General features: G+C 35.9%; 1 protein-coding gene across 1 annotated transcript in view; it reads left to right on the top strand.

The window, feature by feature from the left end:
• Window positions 1–14583, top strand: part of LOC100888615 — a 40011-nt gene extending 25428 nt beyond the window's left edge. The window contains exons 9-17 of the mRNA XM_030987456.1: window positions 2169–2262; window positions 3124–4476; window positions 4999–5252; window positions 6284–6415; window positions 7540–7699; window positions 8254–8305; window positions 9043–9347; window positions 10876–10972; window positions 12363–14583. Coding sequence (XP_030843316.1) covers window positions 2169–2262; window positions 3124–4476; window positions 4999–5252; window positions 6284–6415; window positions 7540–7699; window positions 8254–8305; window positions 9043–9347; window positions 10876–10925 — 2400 coding nt within the window. The 3' untranslated portion in view covers window positions 10926–10972; window positions 12363–14583. The remainder of the gene's footprint in view (window positions 1–2168; window positions 2263–3123; window positions 4477–4998; window positions 5253–6283; window positions 6416–7539; window positions 7700–8253; window positions 8306–9042; window positions 9348–10875; window positions 10973–12362) is intronic.
• The last annotated feature ends 1506 nt before the right edge of the window (window positions 14584–16089 follow it).

Below are 16089 nucleotides of genomic sequence, written 5' to 3'. Positions count from 1 at the left end.
AGCCCAATTGTAACCTTCCCGAGAGCGTATAAAAACAACTATTTCTCGAATATTAAAGCAGTCATTAAAACTTTTATATGCCGAAAACAAAAGAGTCAACTAATGACACCACCTTGGCCTTTCTCTAGGTTATCTGCACGCTTGTTTTTTATGAGTGTATCTTTGAGAGTAGACTAGATCTAGATTCTAGTCTAAGCAAGATATTTTTACAATTTTGAGGGTGGGCCGGCCCTGTGGGAAATATGGAGAAGAACCTGCGCTTTCATATGATACCTCACTTATTGAGTATCACCTTCAGGATCACAACAGATAAGGTTTGAATCTCGAATTGAAAAAAAAACTTTACCTTTTTTGCATGGTCGCGGAATGCACGTAGGCTGCATAGAGACTGCATTGCGTACAATCTCTATGGGAATAATTTTAACACACAACATGCATCGGGTGCGCGATCAGACACCCTGACAACTAGATCTATTTTCTTATCTTTGAGAGTAGACTAGATCTAGATTCTAGTCTAAGCAAGATATTTTTTACAATTTTGGGGATGGTCGGCCCTGTGGGGAATATGGAGAAGAACCTGCGCTTTCATATGACACCTCACTTATTGAGTATCACCTTCAGGATCACAACAGATTATAAAGGATTGAATCTCGAATTGAAAAAAAAACTTTACCTTTTTTGCATGGTCGCGGAATGCACGTAGACTGCATAGAGACTGCATTGCGTACAATCTCTATGGGAATAATTTTAACACACAACATCGGGTGCGCGATCAGACAACCTGACAACTAGATCTATTTTCGTCTAGAGTCTATACGTCTATGCTTTTTCAGCAACTAAACGAACATGTTTATGGATAATTTCACGTACCCTTTTTGTTGTTCTTGCTGTCAGCGAGTCTTGCATTTGATAAGTTGAAATCTTGGGAGAGATTCTTGAGCCATTTTTGTCTTTAGTGTTTGGAATTGTCTTGTCTTGTATGAAAATACCGACCAATTCTTCGCACACGTACGGTATCCTCGATCGCTCAGACCATTTTTTAACATGTAAACCTATGGGGTAACCATGGAGACTGAACTATTTTCCCAATAACCATGGTTACTGGGATTATAGAACTGTTTTAACCATGGTTACTGGGAATTTAACAGAAATAGTTGAAGTTTACGAATGCAATTTCGACCACTCAGATGGCTTGATTTCTTAAGTGAGGTATATAAATACTACTACTACATCTTATACTACGACTACAACTACTACTTCTACTTCTCATACTACTTCTACTTCTTCTACTACAAATATTTCTACGAATACTCCTACTTCTAATACTTCTACTACTGATACCACTGCTACTACTACTGATACTACTACAACTTCTACTATTGATACTACTCCTTTTACTGATACTACTTATATACTACTACAACTACTACTACAACTCCTTCTACTACTATTACTGATACTACTACTACTATTACAACTTATACTACTATTACTACTACTTTCACTTCTAATGATAATGATATTAATAACGATACAATTATTACATGTATATTACACTATTAATAGTAGTAGTAGAGGTAGGAGAACTAGAAGAAATATATCGTAGTAGTAGTAGTAGTGGTGGTAGTAGTAATAATCATGATGATATTAATAACATTCAATTTATGTAGCGTAATATGATCAGGTTTACCATGTTTACCGTGCATTTTTTTTTAATGTAAATTCTCTGTCTGAGGGAGGACGCAATGGGGTATTGAAATTGATTTCTCAAAGTCTTTTAGATCTTGTTTAACAACTAGATCGTCCGTTCGTGTCTCCTTAGATCAAGATAGTTATGTAAAAATCCTTAATTAAAAGTAAATTAAATTAAATTAAGTTCTTGCATCGCCCGATTGATGCAATGGCCGTTTCATTAACAAGGGCCAGGTCTTCATCTGTGCAACCCGTTCCGCCGCACTGCAAGATGTGGTCCATCTTCTGAGTCTCTCCGCAGTCGCAGAGAGTATCTCCTTCATGGGCATAGCCCCATCTTTCCATATTGACCTTACACCGCCCCATTTTCGATATATAGAAGACTAGATATATTCAATTGATTGTTTTTCATTTTTCTTAATTGTTAGTTTTTCTGTGTGTTTGATTGTGGTCGTTTTCTTTCTTTTTTATGCTAGGTAAATTGCTTCGGTTTTACGGAAGAGTTAAGTGCTAACTTACTTGATACAAAAGTATTGACTATCAACGTGAAAGCACCTGAGGAACATGAAGGTAATACTGACAATAATAATTTAAAATAATAATGTTGTTTATTTGGGAAGCCATATCAGCTTTAATGCTGTTCTCCTGAAGGCTCCACAATCATTTTTACTGCAGCAATTGCCATGTGCCTATTTAGACCTCATTGGAGAGTGGTACATCTGGATTAATCTCTAATTGCTGAAGGACATAAGAGCCGAGCTGGGATTCAATCCTTGGATTGAGAGTCAAGTGAATGAACCACTATACCGTGACCACAACACTTTGTATGCGGGGGCGGGGACTGTCATGAACCCTCGCCCGCAAAAAACGACTTTTAAGACAAAAATAATCTATAAAATGAGCGAGTACAAATATATACTTTTCTTTTTGTTTATGCGTTCGTGTGTGTGTGTGTTTGTATGTGCACACACACGCACGCACACACACAGACACACACACGCCAACATGGAACAGATCCTTGCCTTTTAATCCACGGAGACCTGTGGTCCTTTCTTTAACATAACATCAGGATGAAAATAAAAACAGATTACTTTGTTTTGACCGAGACAGGTTTTGATACATCACTTCCGTCATATAGAAACATTTTGTTTGAGAAACTCCAACTCTCATTCTTTCATTAGATCTCTGATAAATGGTATGGTATGGGTTTTTTCTTCTACAAATCATGATATTAATTAAATATATGCAAAGTTGAAAAGTACATTTAAATCAAGAATATTGTGAAAGGCTGGAAAGCCCACTCAGCTTTGTTAACATGACAAAACTTTTCTTTTTTGGGGTCCACATAATTAGTCTGAAAAAGTAGGACATCTAGAAAACACAAAAGGCAAATAATTAAAAAAAACATCATATTTTATTTATATCCTACAGCATTTCTCAAGGAACAGGAACCCCAGTACCATCCTGAACAGGCAGAGGAACCACAATACCACCCGCCAATAACATCATGGGCATGGGATGCAGACCGTGATAGAACCATTCTTGATCTCCAACAATCGAACTTGCCCTTGACAGAAGTTTTGTCCTTTGTAGCTCAATCCTGTCCAAAATTACGTATTCTAAGACTACATGCAAACGTACCAGTGTCCATTTCCGAGGAATCAGTCCTCGAGAGCGACTCCACAACGTACGTCGATAAGAGTGATGAGGATGATTCATCCGAATTTGAATTATACATGCGATGTCGTCAGACGACTGACGTCCCATTTAGAGCTCTGCTGGCGATTGTTTCCTCCATCTTTCCCAAAATATCTGATCTCACGTTGGATGGAGATGACCAAACCAAGCTTGATATATTGGGGTACATGCACCCGCTTCCCAGTAGCTTCCTCCCAAAACTTCGTAGGTTGTGTTTACAACAGTTTGTGGGACCTCTTTGCCTGCTAACCTTTTTTAAATGTGTCGTCGAAAAACTTTCACATCTCCCGTTTCTTCAAATATCGCAGTGCAATGTAAATGTTCAAACAGAAAGTGAGATGGAGTTCAATGAATCCGCTCTGTCTCACCTGGAAATCATTCCAGCTAATGTAATACCTTTCGCATGTCTAAACGAACTGGTATTCAAGGCTTTCAAAAGCATAACAAATTTCATGGTCCAGAATATAGCAGCTGAACACCAAATCTACCTACTCCTAAACTGGACCAAGACAGGGCAAATGCCCACTGAAAAGCTTTATTTGAAACAGTCAACACCCTTGAAAGCTTTCAAAGACCTCCTGACTATTGTGAATAAGTTCCCTAGGATAAGTAAACTTGAGACAGATGAGTGCGGTTCTTTAGAAAGAACAGAAATACTTGAAATAGTAAGGACGTGTACACAACTACAATACTTCTCTTCTGTTGCAAGTGGTGTAAGCTGTATTCTTGCCATTTCTGATCAGTTCATGCGGAAATCCACCTCTAAACCTATCAGCAAATCATTTGGCAAGCTAGGAGGGGAGCTAAGACTTGAGACACACGACATTACGCTTTGTGTGCCAAAAGGAGCCATACAGGGAGAAGGGGAAATTGAAATTGTTCTCCAGGCGTTAACCAATTCTTCATCCACACACTTCCAAGAGGACGAGATGGTTTGCAGCTTCGGATTCCAGTGCACTGTTCCGAATGCACCAGGTTTCAGGTTCGCAGTGCCTGTCAGAGTGACCCTTCCGCATTGTGCCATCCTTGATGACCCTTCCAAAGTCGCGACAGGGATCTACCATGGTGAACTGTGGCATGATACAGGTACAAAAATCTTCTTTCTATGTCATGTGCTTCCAAGCAATACCCCAGTCACACCAACAAGACTGACAATGAACCAAAACAGGCCAAAACACAACACAAAAACAAACAAAATTAACTTCTTTGAATGACCAAGAATATTTGGTACAGTTGAATTCAGTGTGAGGTAAGTTTATCACCGCGTACTAATCATTATTCAGTATGCATATAAAACGACATTTCAGTTGTATATATACTTTTTGTCTTTTGTTTAACACAAAATGCAGGATCCGTTTTTATAAGAGTTTGTTTTCTACTACTACTACTACTACTACTACTAATACAACTACTACTACTACTTCTACTTCTAGTACAACTACTCCTTCCCACGTCTAAAGGGGAAATTGAGCCCCCGAACCCCATAGAAATGCTCCTGCCAAAATGAGTGTTTGCCTTTCTGCCAAATGATAAAGGATTTCATTTGGTTTATATATTATCTTGATGATGATTTTTAAATGCTTGGCACTTCCATCTACTTATTCTTAGGAGATGTGGAGATCAGTACTATCACTTACATCCCGCCGTCAGAACATAGACTTCCAAGGTGTGAGGTGGATGAAAAGGAGATAACCGTCTTCATTGACCACTTTTCATTTGAATGGCCAGTCCTGAAGATTCGCAACCCCTTTGTGAAAGGCAAGCGGTTGGGATGCTTGCCCTTCGTACCCAAAAAGATGCCCCCTATGAAGAAACCAATCCTAAGGGTGTATCTCTTCGACATCGTTAGAGGCAATCCCGAGGTAGATTCATTTATTCCTTTAAATCATTGTTAACCCTTTCAAGACTAGAATCCTTTAAGGGCTATAAAATTGATCACATCGTGTTCTTCAAATTGGCAACATTGGATATTTGCCTTTTATTGCTACATAATGTCCCTGAAAGCAATATACATGGGTGATTTTCAACGAAAAGTTGAAAAATGGCTAATATTGATCAAAACGATGATTTTAAACCTCTTGACGTTTTGACATTTTATGTATTTTAAAGCTTTGCCTCGTTTTCGTTTTTAAAATTATTTTTTCATTTCTTTTTTTCATTTGTTAGCTTTGCCATCAAAATTAACTACCATTGCAACATCACTCAGCAGCCAATCAAATTAAGTTTTCCATTTCATTGTAATATTATCACAAATGGTGCTACTTTCTTAGCCCTCTTCGGTGCAATGATTATTATTGTCTAGCCAAATAGTTGAAGGGGAAGTCCACCCTGGTATGAATTTAAATTCTATAGAAGCAGAATTAAGAAAGAAACGGATCAGTGAAAGTTTGAGTAAAATCCGACTAATAGACAAAGAAATTATGAATTTAAGAGTTTTAATCAAACACAACTATGTAACGTATTAAGATGTACCATGCAAGGTGACTTTCCTTTGGTTTGTACTAAAATGTATTTTTATTGATATATTTCTAATTTCTCTAAGCACCATTTTATTATTATTGTTATTATTATTATGATTCTAAACAACCCATCTGTGGAAAGAAAACAAATTCCTTCATAAACAACTAAGAAAATAGAAATTTTCTCTATGCCTACCGAGAGGACCTCGCAAGATTTATCACAAAGATGCCAATTAGTGTTTTATTGATAACAACTTCAACAAAAGCTTTCCTATTTTTATCGGATTTCGCTCAAACTTTCAGTGATATGTTTTTCCATTATTTCTCCGGTTTCAAACCAAACTAAATATCATTACTATATGCCCCTAGAAACATGTTATAATCAGGATAATGCATGTTATCTGTGATGTTGATAATGTTCATGTATTTTAAAGGAGATTGAAAAGGATGAATCTAAATGTGACTTCCGCATGGCTCGTCCTAAGATTGAACTCCAGGCGAGAGACGACCTAGTTGTCACTTACGGTATGGATGGAAGCAACAACCATGACAACAAGCAGAGTCTGGTAGATGCATACTTATATCTCTTTACCCATATAATCATTTCAACCCATAACAGTTAGGAGTTTTCATGAAGTCTAAATAAATAAATAAAATCAATAAATTAGCTCCTGGTCAAATTTTCAACAAGTATCCCTATTTACATATACATGATTAAAAAAAAAATGTATATCAAAAGAATCTATGTTGATAAAAGAAAAAAATCAACAGAAAATTGCCAAATTGTACACAAACAGATATGGTCATTATAAATTTCTCACCATGTTGCCAGCTTAGAGACTTCATGATTATTTACATTTAAATAGTTCTTATTCATGAACAGCGCAATATACTGCATTAAAATCAAATAAAGATCTTCTCTGATATTTGCTCTTTCTTCTCAATTATAATGTGTGATTCTGTATCAAAAGATATTACAAAAAAGTCTCTAAAAGGAGATAATGCTTACCAATTGTCTAAAATAATAGGCCGATCCATTTTGAAATAAAAACACGAAACTAAACAAAACAAAACGGTCCTCAGAGTTTCCTGTTTGTTTGTTTGTTTATTTTGTTTTATTTATTCCTTTTCTTTGCTGATAAGGGTAAAACACAATGAAATTATTTCTCCACCTTGACCTACCCTCAGCAACAAGGCATTCCCTATGTTTTAGACTTGTCTACATTTTTTTGGCAAGAAAAAAATATGAGTAGGCAATACCCTTAGAATACATCAATCCTTTCATAATTTCCCTGCATCACACAAAGAAGGAAATATCCACAGTGAAGTTTATTGCAGTGTATTGTAATACATTGATAGCTTTGTTACGAACTTTTTGAGAATATGATTTTAGAGGTGTCATAGTATAGGGGTTCATTCACTTGACTCTTTATTCTTAATCCCACTCTGGCGCTAACGTCGTTTGGCAAAACATTAATCCACATCTGCCACTCTCCAGCCAGGTGTAAATGGGTAGCTGGCAATGCTGGGGTAGTAATTGCAGGGCCCTCAATTTTAAAGATTAGCTTCCCTGTGTAAACTATATTATTACTAATAATCATGATTTCACTATCATTATTATTTTCATTAAGATTATTATCATCACCATCATTTCTTTTACAATAATGAAATAACTTTTACTTTTGCACAGCGGACAATTCTGTTCAGTGACATCAGGCAATTGATCCAAAATACTGTCGACTTCAGGCTGGACTTCTCTGAACGCGTGGAACAGTTCGCTGCGGTTAATCTATCTGTAACTGAGGGTACTAAAAACAGGGGCAATCTTCCTTTCGACGTTGACTTCACAGGTGATTGATATTGATATGATTGACAAAGGAAAAAAACACTTTTTGATTAGTTCTGGTAAATTTGAACAACATTTTTGTGCGTTTTCTCTTTCTATTTATGACGGTTTGGCACACATCATGATGAAGAGGATTGGCCTTCAAATGCCCTCATCATACTAATATTTAAAATATGAATAGAAACAGCTGAAAATGAAGAGTTAGGACAAAGCTTTCCTGCCTCAGTAGTCCTCAGCTCTTACCCATTGTTGTATTCAGCGATTTTGATTTTCAGCCAATCTGCAGTGCTTAGTATGTTGAATAATAATTCAATGTGTTAAGAATTTCTACATTTTTCTACTCTTCAAAAAAGTAAATGATATCTCAGCCTCTATCGTATTACACATTTTACAAGTATATCTTTGTTAATTATATGTATTATATAGTTGTCAATTGAATGTGTGTTGACATTTTGGCCCCCACTGCCCCCATGAAGTACTTGGTATCTCAGTTACTGATGGGGCAAACCCTGATAAAATTAAACTTAATCAAATCAAATCAATTCATTTCTACAATAGGTGACGCATCAGGTTCTTCTCAGGGTGCCATGGCAGTTGAAGGATCGGCAAGGTCAGTGATGATGAATGCAGGGCGGGAGTTTTAACTCTTAACCCACTGCAGTTTAGAGTTGTTTTAACGTCTCAAACTCTAAATAATCAACTTTTCCTCCTCAATTTGGCACCAGTTATTCCCTTTTTTCCGATTCTATGGTTAACAAAATAAGAGTGTTCATTAAATGAATCATTGTGAATAAGAATTTTGTTATCAAAGTCAGTACAAAATTTGCTAATTTGTAGTATAGATTTTAAACCTTGTTCCCATTTTAGAGACTTACAGGACGGGTGACATGTGATTTAAGTTGATTCCTGTTGATCTGCAAGGCTGTATACAACTCATATTTTGTTATTCAAACATCTAAATATATTTCATAGATTGTTAAATTTAAAAATTAAAAAAATTCTCAGACCTGCTAAGCTCCACCCTAAAATAATGCTCCAGATCTCATTCATCTTGTGACATCATCTGTCAATCATTAGTGAGCTAACAAGAGACAGTAGTATGTAGATTCCCCAGAGCTGACCATCTGTTTACAATAGACCATACAATACCATCAGTATCAGGACAATTATCCCCTGGGCAATCATCCCCCCCCCCCCCAGGAAAATTACTCCCCCAAAATTACCCCCAAGGACAACCACCCTCCGAGGACAATTACCCCTTAGGACAATTACGACCCCCCCCCCCCCCGCCCGCAAAATTACTGCCTGTTCATTAATGGGGCCTTAAATATGTTTATTTTTTTCTAGCTACAGTACTTCGCAACTTGTGATGGCGGACATTTTGACTGACGAATTTATGCTAAAATTGTCAAAAAAGATTGATCCTCAGATGGTCACTGCAGCAGACTTCAGCATATACCTGGGACTCAGCCGAGCCGAGGGCGGTTGCGCAGCTATACAGGCCAATGTCGTCAAGAATCAACGTGAAGCATTCAAAGATCTCTTGAGCGAGTATGTTTTGAGAAATGGACGGAAGAGTGCCAGTGCTCTCAAGCTGAGAAACAAATTTCGAGAAAATGGAATGAAGGATTATGCTGATGTCATCGAAGCAGGTACGTAGATTATTCTTTTTTTTATGCTAATTTATAACGGAAACAACAACATAGTGATGACAAAAAATTACTGAGCTAAAAAACAAAGCCGATATAATACATTTCATATAGTCAATGAGCACCACTAGTCAAGATGTGACAGAACTCTTGAAAAAAAAAATCAACATTCAGCCTCCACTATGATATTATTTAACTGGTAATAATGTATTTTCCTCTTCATTTTCGTGCTTCAATTATTTCCATGCATATTTGGAGGCTATGACGTAAAATCACTGTAGTATAAAGTATTATGTGTAAGGGAAACAAACTCGAGAAAGAGTAGAGGGAGTCATTATCCTAGTCATTATCATGTATACATTTTCCCGACAAGAATCAACAAAGTGCATGATTTCAACATTTGTGTAATTAAGAGATAATAATAATTATAATAATACATGAGATTTGTATGGCGGCAAATCCATTAAATGATCATGGCGCAGCTTGTGCAAAAGATGAAATACATGAATAAAATCTCATCATGGGAGAAAAATAACCAAAACAAATGTTTAAATACAGTTCTCTTGCAAATGAAGCTTTGAAAAATTATTTACTGATCAAAAGTTTGAAGTTGTTGCCACAGCCAAAGTATGTCTAGCTGCTTTTGGAGAAATGACGCAGAACAGTGAGAAAACAGCAAGAATAAACATAAAACTGATCGATATTAAATTTGTTCAAAATTTCAATTCATTTGATAGCATGATTTTATTGATTGAGTATGACGATAATCATTGGCGTAGCTTGGGATAAGTCGATGGGAGCCACCAGTCTTAGTCTACTAAGTAAATCATCTTTTTTCTACCTTTTCTTTGGTCACTGTACTCTTTCAGGGTTTGAACAGTTTTGCGTCACCCCAACGAGGGGGGGGGGGGGCACTTTGTTGTGCTATAAATTTCATTTAATTTGAACAAATATAATAGATAAGGTTACATATTTGGGTGCCATGCTGCCTTAATCATGACAATATTAGGGTAGCATATGGGGATATTCATCGAGGAAAAAGACACTTTGTTATCTCTGAAATGATATTTCTTATCTTACTATTTCACATTCTGTTTCCCTCTTCCTTCACTTCTCCCCTCGGTCTCACTTTTTTATGCTATCAGATTGGGCAGGGAAGGGGGCAGGGGGGGGGGGGTAAACGTGCCCCCGTTCCCCCTCGTAGCTACGCCAGCGATGACAATACAGTTTCAAAAAATTAAAAAATTAAAACTGTATTGTTATCGTACTCAAAGTGGGTAAAAACAAATAATTTATTTACCCTAAGAATAAATAGAAGAAAAGGAGAAAGAGATAGAGAGACAGAGAGAAGGGAAAGCGAGAGAAAGAGAGGGGCGAAATGTTAAAACATATTTGTGGCTTACACCCAGTAATTACATATATCAAACTGAATAAATAAATAATAATAGTTGTAGAGAGAGACGGGAGAAAAAGAAAAGTAATTCTTTTGTTCTTAAACCATTACAAATTAATTTTTTGCTTTTGTCTCCAGAATTAAAGAAGTTTAACATTCCTGTCCCGTCTGACGAAGACAGTCATTGAAATGAACAAAGCTGTATCCTCCCCGAACCCTCCTTGCGGCACACCAGGTAATAATATTCACACCTTTATATTCCTCTTGGAAGCTTAATGAAGCAACCACAACTTTCCGCTATCACAAAAATGCTATTTGTCTGGAGGCCTACCAGCCCAGCACTGCAGCAGGGAGTACATATGCTACGCACCATTAAATTGCACAATGTGGTACTGTGGCAATATGGGCAATGAGGAAACAAAATGCGTTTTCAGGGAATTTATCTTATTATCAATAGTTAATCAAATGAAATTTATAGGAATAACGACAAAGTCTTTCTGTTCAGACAATATAAATATATTTATAACTATTTCCAATACTGAGAGACATATGCTTCCTCTGCTCCCCCTGTTGATAAAGGTAGGTCAATATTATAAAAGAGCTATTTTGGGCGATCTTACGAGGTCCTCATATTTGCTCTGTACATAAAATATCATAAATTTTCATTTTCTTCGTTATTTGTGCCAGAATTTATTTTTCCAATACAGGGGTTGTATAGAAAATTAGCCCCCAGAGAATTACCCCCCCCCCCCATGTTCGTAGAAGGGGAAGTCTAGCCTGATAAATAAATTGGTTTTAATTTTGTTGGGGGTAATTGTCCTTGGGGGGGGGGGGTAATTTTCTAGGGGTAATTGTCCTTTGGGGGTAGTTTTCCGGAGTGTCATTGCCCACTGGGTAATTGTCATAGAACCAATACCGACTAAGGAGTTGCTATGTCAGGCGTGATGTAGCATAACCAGGAAAAGAAAGGCAATGGGAGGTATTGTATGAAAGAATACAAATGTTTTGTGAGCATGTGCTGAGATGGGGGAAGTTACATACCACTGTCTCTTGTTAGCTCACTAATGATTGACAGATGTCACAAGATGAATGAGATCTGGAGCAAATTTTGTAGGGTGGACCTTAGCAGGTCTGAGAAAATTATTTTTTTAAATATTAAAAAATCTATGAAATATATTTAGATGTTTGAATAACAAAATATAAGTTGTATGCAGCCCTGCACTTCAACAGGAATCAACTAATATGTGGATGTCACCCGACCTTTAAACGATAATTTACAAGTAAACCGTTTTTATTCACGAACGCACACACTAGAAATGGGCTCAAATCTTTCTGTGATTTTTGCTCTTTCAGCTCACATATATAAAGTGTAATTCCTAGCAGTCTGTACTTTATTTATATAACAAAGTGCTGTTAACCAAAGTTGTACGTAAACGTATACGACTCTTGGTTTTAATTCAAGATTGAAAAAGATCCCTAAATTTACAAATATGACGACAAAATATTTGTCTAGGATATCCTGTATATAAATAGAAAAGTTTGTAGACAATAAATAAGGATTTTGGGATGACTCCTTGAATATTCTGAATGATTTCTATTTTGTTACCTTTTAATTTATTTCTTAGTTGCAGGGAAGTAAGTGATGAATTTGACAAGATCTTGCAGAGAGTAGCCGAGTTTATGAGTGATGATCTTGAAATCCGCCGCCTTGCTTCGAAACTGGGCTTCAGTTGAAGAGCCGAAAGATGAGTTCTGAGAAAAGTGGGAAATAAGTTTTTAGCCCGTTTTCCCATTCTTTTAATGTTAGTGTGCAAAAATTTCATAGTAAAAAAAGTCCCCTTTGTGATTTGGGATTGAATTGCTGTTTTTATATTCTTGTTTACAATATCCCATGTTCTCTCAAGCAAATAGTGCCTCATTAGAATATATTATTGGCTGACGAATTATTTCGTTTTCTCATATTTAATGTGCCAAATTCTATGGTACAGAAGTGCTATACCGTTCAGTATTTAAAACTTGATTAGATTTCATTATGTAAATAGGGAAATGATACAGCTGTCTTCCCCTTTCTTTTTCTACGTTAGAAAGGAGTTTTTATATTCATTGCATTGGAATTTTATATTTATGGCTGTATATGCATAGTTTGTTTGCATAAATTTGCAATAGAAGTAGTATGTTTATATTTGTAACTATACATGTATAATTTGTTTGAATAAAATTGTATTTAACGTAATATTTATCAATTTCAAATTAGGCTGTATTATTTTGTCTTTCATCGGGAAAAGCAGAGTGAAAACTATGTAAAAATAATCTACAGTTTATAAACTACATGTAAATCTGCAAAATGAAGGCCTTTGTATGGTGGCCCAGAAGGGATATCGCGAATCGTGAATTTTGTTGTGAAATTCCCTGGAAATATGCCACAAGTCGCATATTTCGTCGTTACTTTTTTCGTGAATTTATTTTTCCTTGAGCAGTAACTGAACCGCTATAAATATTATATTTTTTGTTTGCTTGTTCATGATATCAGTACTGTATTTTTAAAGCGACTCTTGCAATATACGTGTATCTATGTCTGCTGAAACAGTATTATGTAAGGTGTTTGAACAATTTCAAAAACCACTCCAAATTTGGAAGTCATGAGACATAAATACTTTGCAACCTTAGAATTATGCACAAAAGTTGTAATGTGTTGTTGCGAATCACACTTTTTGTTCCTAAAAACAAAGCTGTACATATGTTAGCTCTTTAATTCTTTTTGCATACATTTATCTAGTCGTCATGAATGTATTGAAATCATATTGATATGAAGTATGTGTCCACCAGAGAAATAATGTATAGCCTGAAATTCAATGGCTTTTTATTTACAAAAACGTTACAAAAAATTGCATACCGGTTATTATGTACAACCGTTGCAATCTCATTGCAGAATTCATTGTCTTTACCAACTGTCATGTGCTTTAATCTCTTGCCATCTTGTCATCTTTCTTCTAGCCTCCTTTTTGCACTATTTGCCATTTGTCTGGCCAAAAAGTGTCAAAGTGTCCTTGTGCTGCTCGTATTTAACTGTTAGTGTACATTCTGAGGTTCTTATTAATGTCATGAGAACTATATAGATGTATTTTTGGTCTGTACTATAGATAAACTTTACTTTTATACCTCCGCCACATAGTACAGCAGGAAGCATTATGTTTATCTATCTGTCTTCGACTGTGCATAATTAATCTTAGTACCAGCCTGACTGAGAAATGAATGTGGTATCTTGATGAAATTATTAGCGTTTATATGCGTGATCAAAGATTACTGGATTAAATTTGGTCGTTGATGTCAAAGGTCAAAGGTTAATTGTTCGATTTGTAAATAAGTGACGTTTTGCCCTTTTCTTGAAAAAATACACAACAGAATGCAATATTAATATGTAATTATTGATCGAAGGGAAAAATCATTCCAAAGTTTTTTCTCTACTGGTTATACGTGTAATTTTTTAAGATTTTTTTTAGCTCTCATATTACTGAAGCAAATGTCCTACGAACTGTCATTTGAATGAAGATCTGGAATGAAACCTCAAACTGGATTTATGAAAGTACTCAAGTTGGAATTTGTTCAATTTACAAAATATAATTTTTGGCTTTGAAGATAAGAGAAACGATGCTCTAAATAGCATTGTTATGTTAATTAAACAACATATGTTTATTTGTGAATTGAATGGTATTGTTCTGCTTTCTGATATGTTGCAAAAGAAAGTTTCGTGATATTATAAAGATAAGAAATATTATTGAATGTCTATCTAGAATGGAAAAACATTTTGCTGTAAAGTGGCAGTTGCTACAATTGTTGTTTGTATGGAAAATAAGCACATATATTTGATTTGTTTGTTTGTGTGAAGATTATTAGTAAATAGCCTGTGGATGCTCAAAAATAGGGGGAAAACAATTATGCAAAATAATTATTTTCCTTAGAGCCAAAGTGTTGGGTGCCCAAAATGTTATGGCAATATGTTACTTAATGTGTATAGTGATGTGAAAGAGGAACACGCATTTCTGCAAGGAGAGGATTTAAAGTTGTAGACACATGTCCAGATTTGGTTTAAAAATCCACTCAATAGTGTTGGGAACCCCCCCCCCCCCCCCAAAAAAAAAAAAAAAAAAAAAAGAATATATAATTTGAGTTTCCTGCATAAGAAAATCAAATTCTGTTAATTTTCACCAAAATCTGTCTCCAAGCAGGTTTTTTTTACATCCTTGTAAAATTTTGTGTAAAATGACAACTTTTATTCACGTCATGCATTATAAATGGAATGTTGCAATAATATTTGGGTTCTCAATCTGAGAAAGTAAATTTTCAGTACAGTTTAGTTTTCATTATGATTTACCGGGCTATTAAAGTTCACATCGCCAAGTAAAAGCAAATATATAAAAATACTACTATAGTACAGCGGATTAGCTCCCCATATAACGAGAATTGTGCACTTTTTGATAAAAGCATGAAACTTCTAGCATAGTTAGTTTAGACCATAAGATTCATTTTCAGATGTGGAGGGAAGTCAGATTTGACCTCTGATGACCCTGAGAGGTCAAATTCAAAATGGCCGCCAGTCCGCATGGTCTAATGTACAAACACGCTTAACTTTTGAACCAAATAGTCCAGAAAAACATTTAAGGTGTCATTTCCAACTAAATTGAGGATGCCAATGCATTTGGTAATACTTTTGAGATCGCCAGATTTCGGGATTTGGCATTTAGGTCAAGGTTAAGGTCAAAATTGACTAAAAATAGCAAGTTTTCAATGTTTACAACGAAACAAATCCCATTTATTTGTCATTTGCTCCTATGTTCTCAAATTTCTTTAAGAGTGGTTCCCCTGCAGACCATGAGATTCAATTTCAGATGTAGAGCGAAATCAGATTTGACCTCTGATGACCCTGAGAGGTCAAATCAAAAATGGCTGCCATGCAGTCCGCCGCATAGTCTAATAATTGTCCTAACACGCTTAACTCTTGAACTAAATAGTCCAGAAAAACGTTTAAGGTGTCATTTCCAACTAAGTTGGGGATGCCAATTCATTTGGTAATACTTTTGGGTACGCCAGAACTCTGGGCTTTGCATGAAGTCAAGGTCAAGGTCAAAATTGACTAAGAAAATAGCAAGTTTTGAATGTTTACAAAAAGTTTTCCCATTTATTTGTCCCCCTATGTTCTCACATTTCTTTAGGAGTGGTTCCCCTGCATAGTCTCCATCGTAATCCCTGTCAGTTAGTTTATTTCACTAATTATAGCACCAAACCAGTAGTTGTCTTGTAACTGACCATATGCATATAGCATGGTCAGTGGGCAGCTAGGCAGTATACGGTACA

The sequence above is a fragment of the Strongylocentrotus purpuratus genome, unplaced genomic scaffold (assembly GCF_000002235.5).
Source record: "Strongylocentrotus purpuratus isolate Spur 01 unplaced genomic scaffold, Spur_5.0 spur5_scaffold_16, whole genome shotgun sequence".
NCBI lineage: Eukaryota > Metazoa > Echinodermata > Echinoidea > Camarodonta > Strongylocentrotidae > Strongylocentrotus > Strongylocentrotus purpuratus.
Note: the sequence above shows the minus strand (reverse complement) of the source record. Positions and strands in the feature narration are given on the sequence as shown.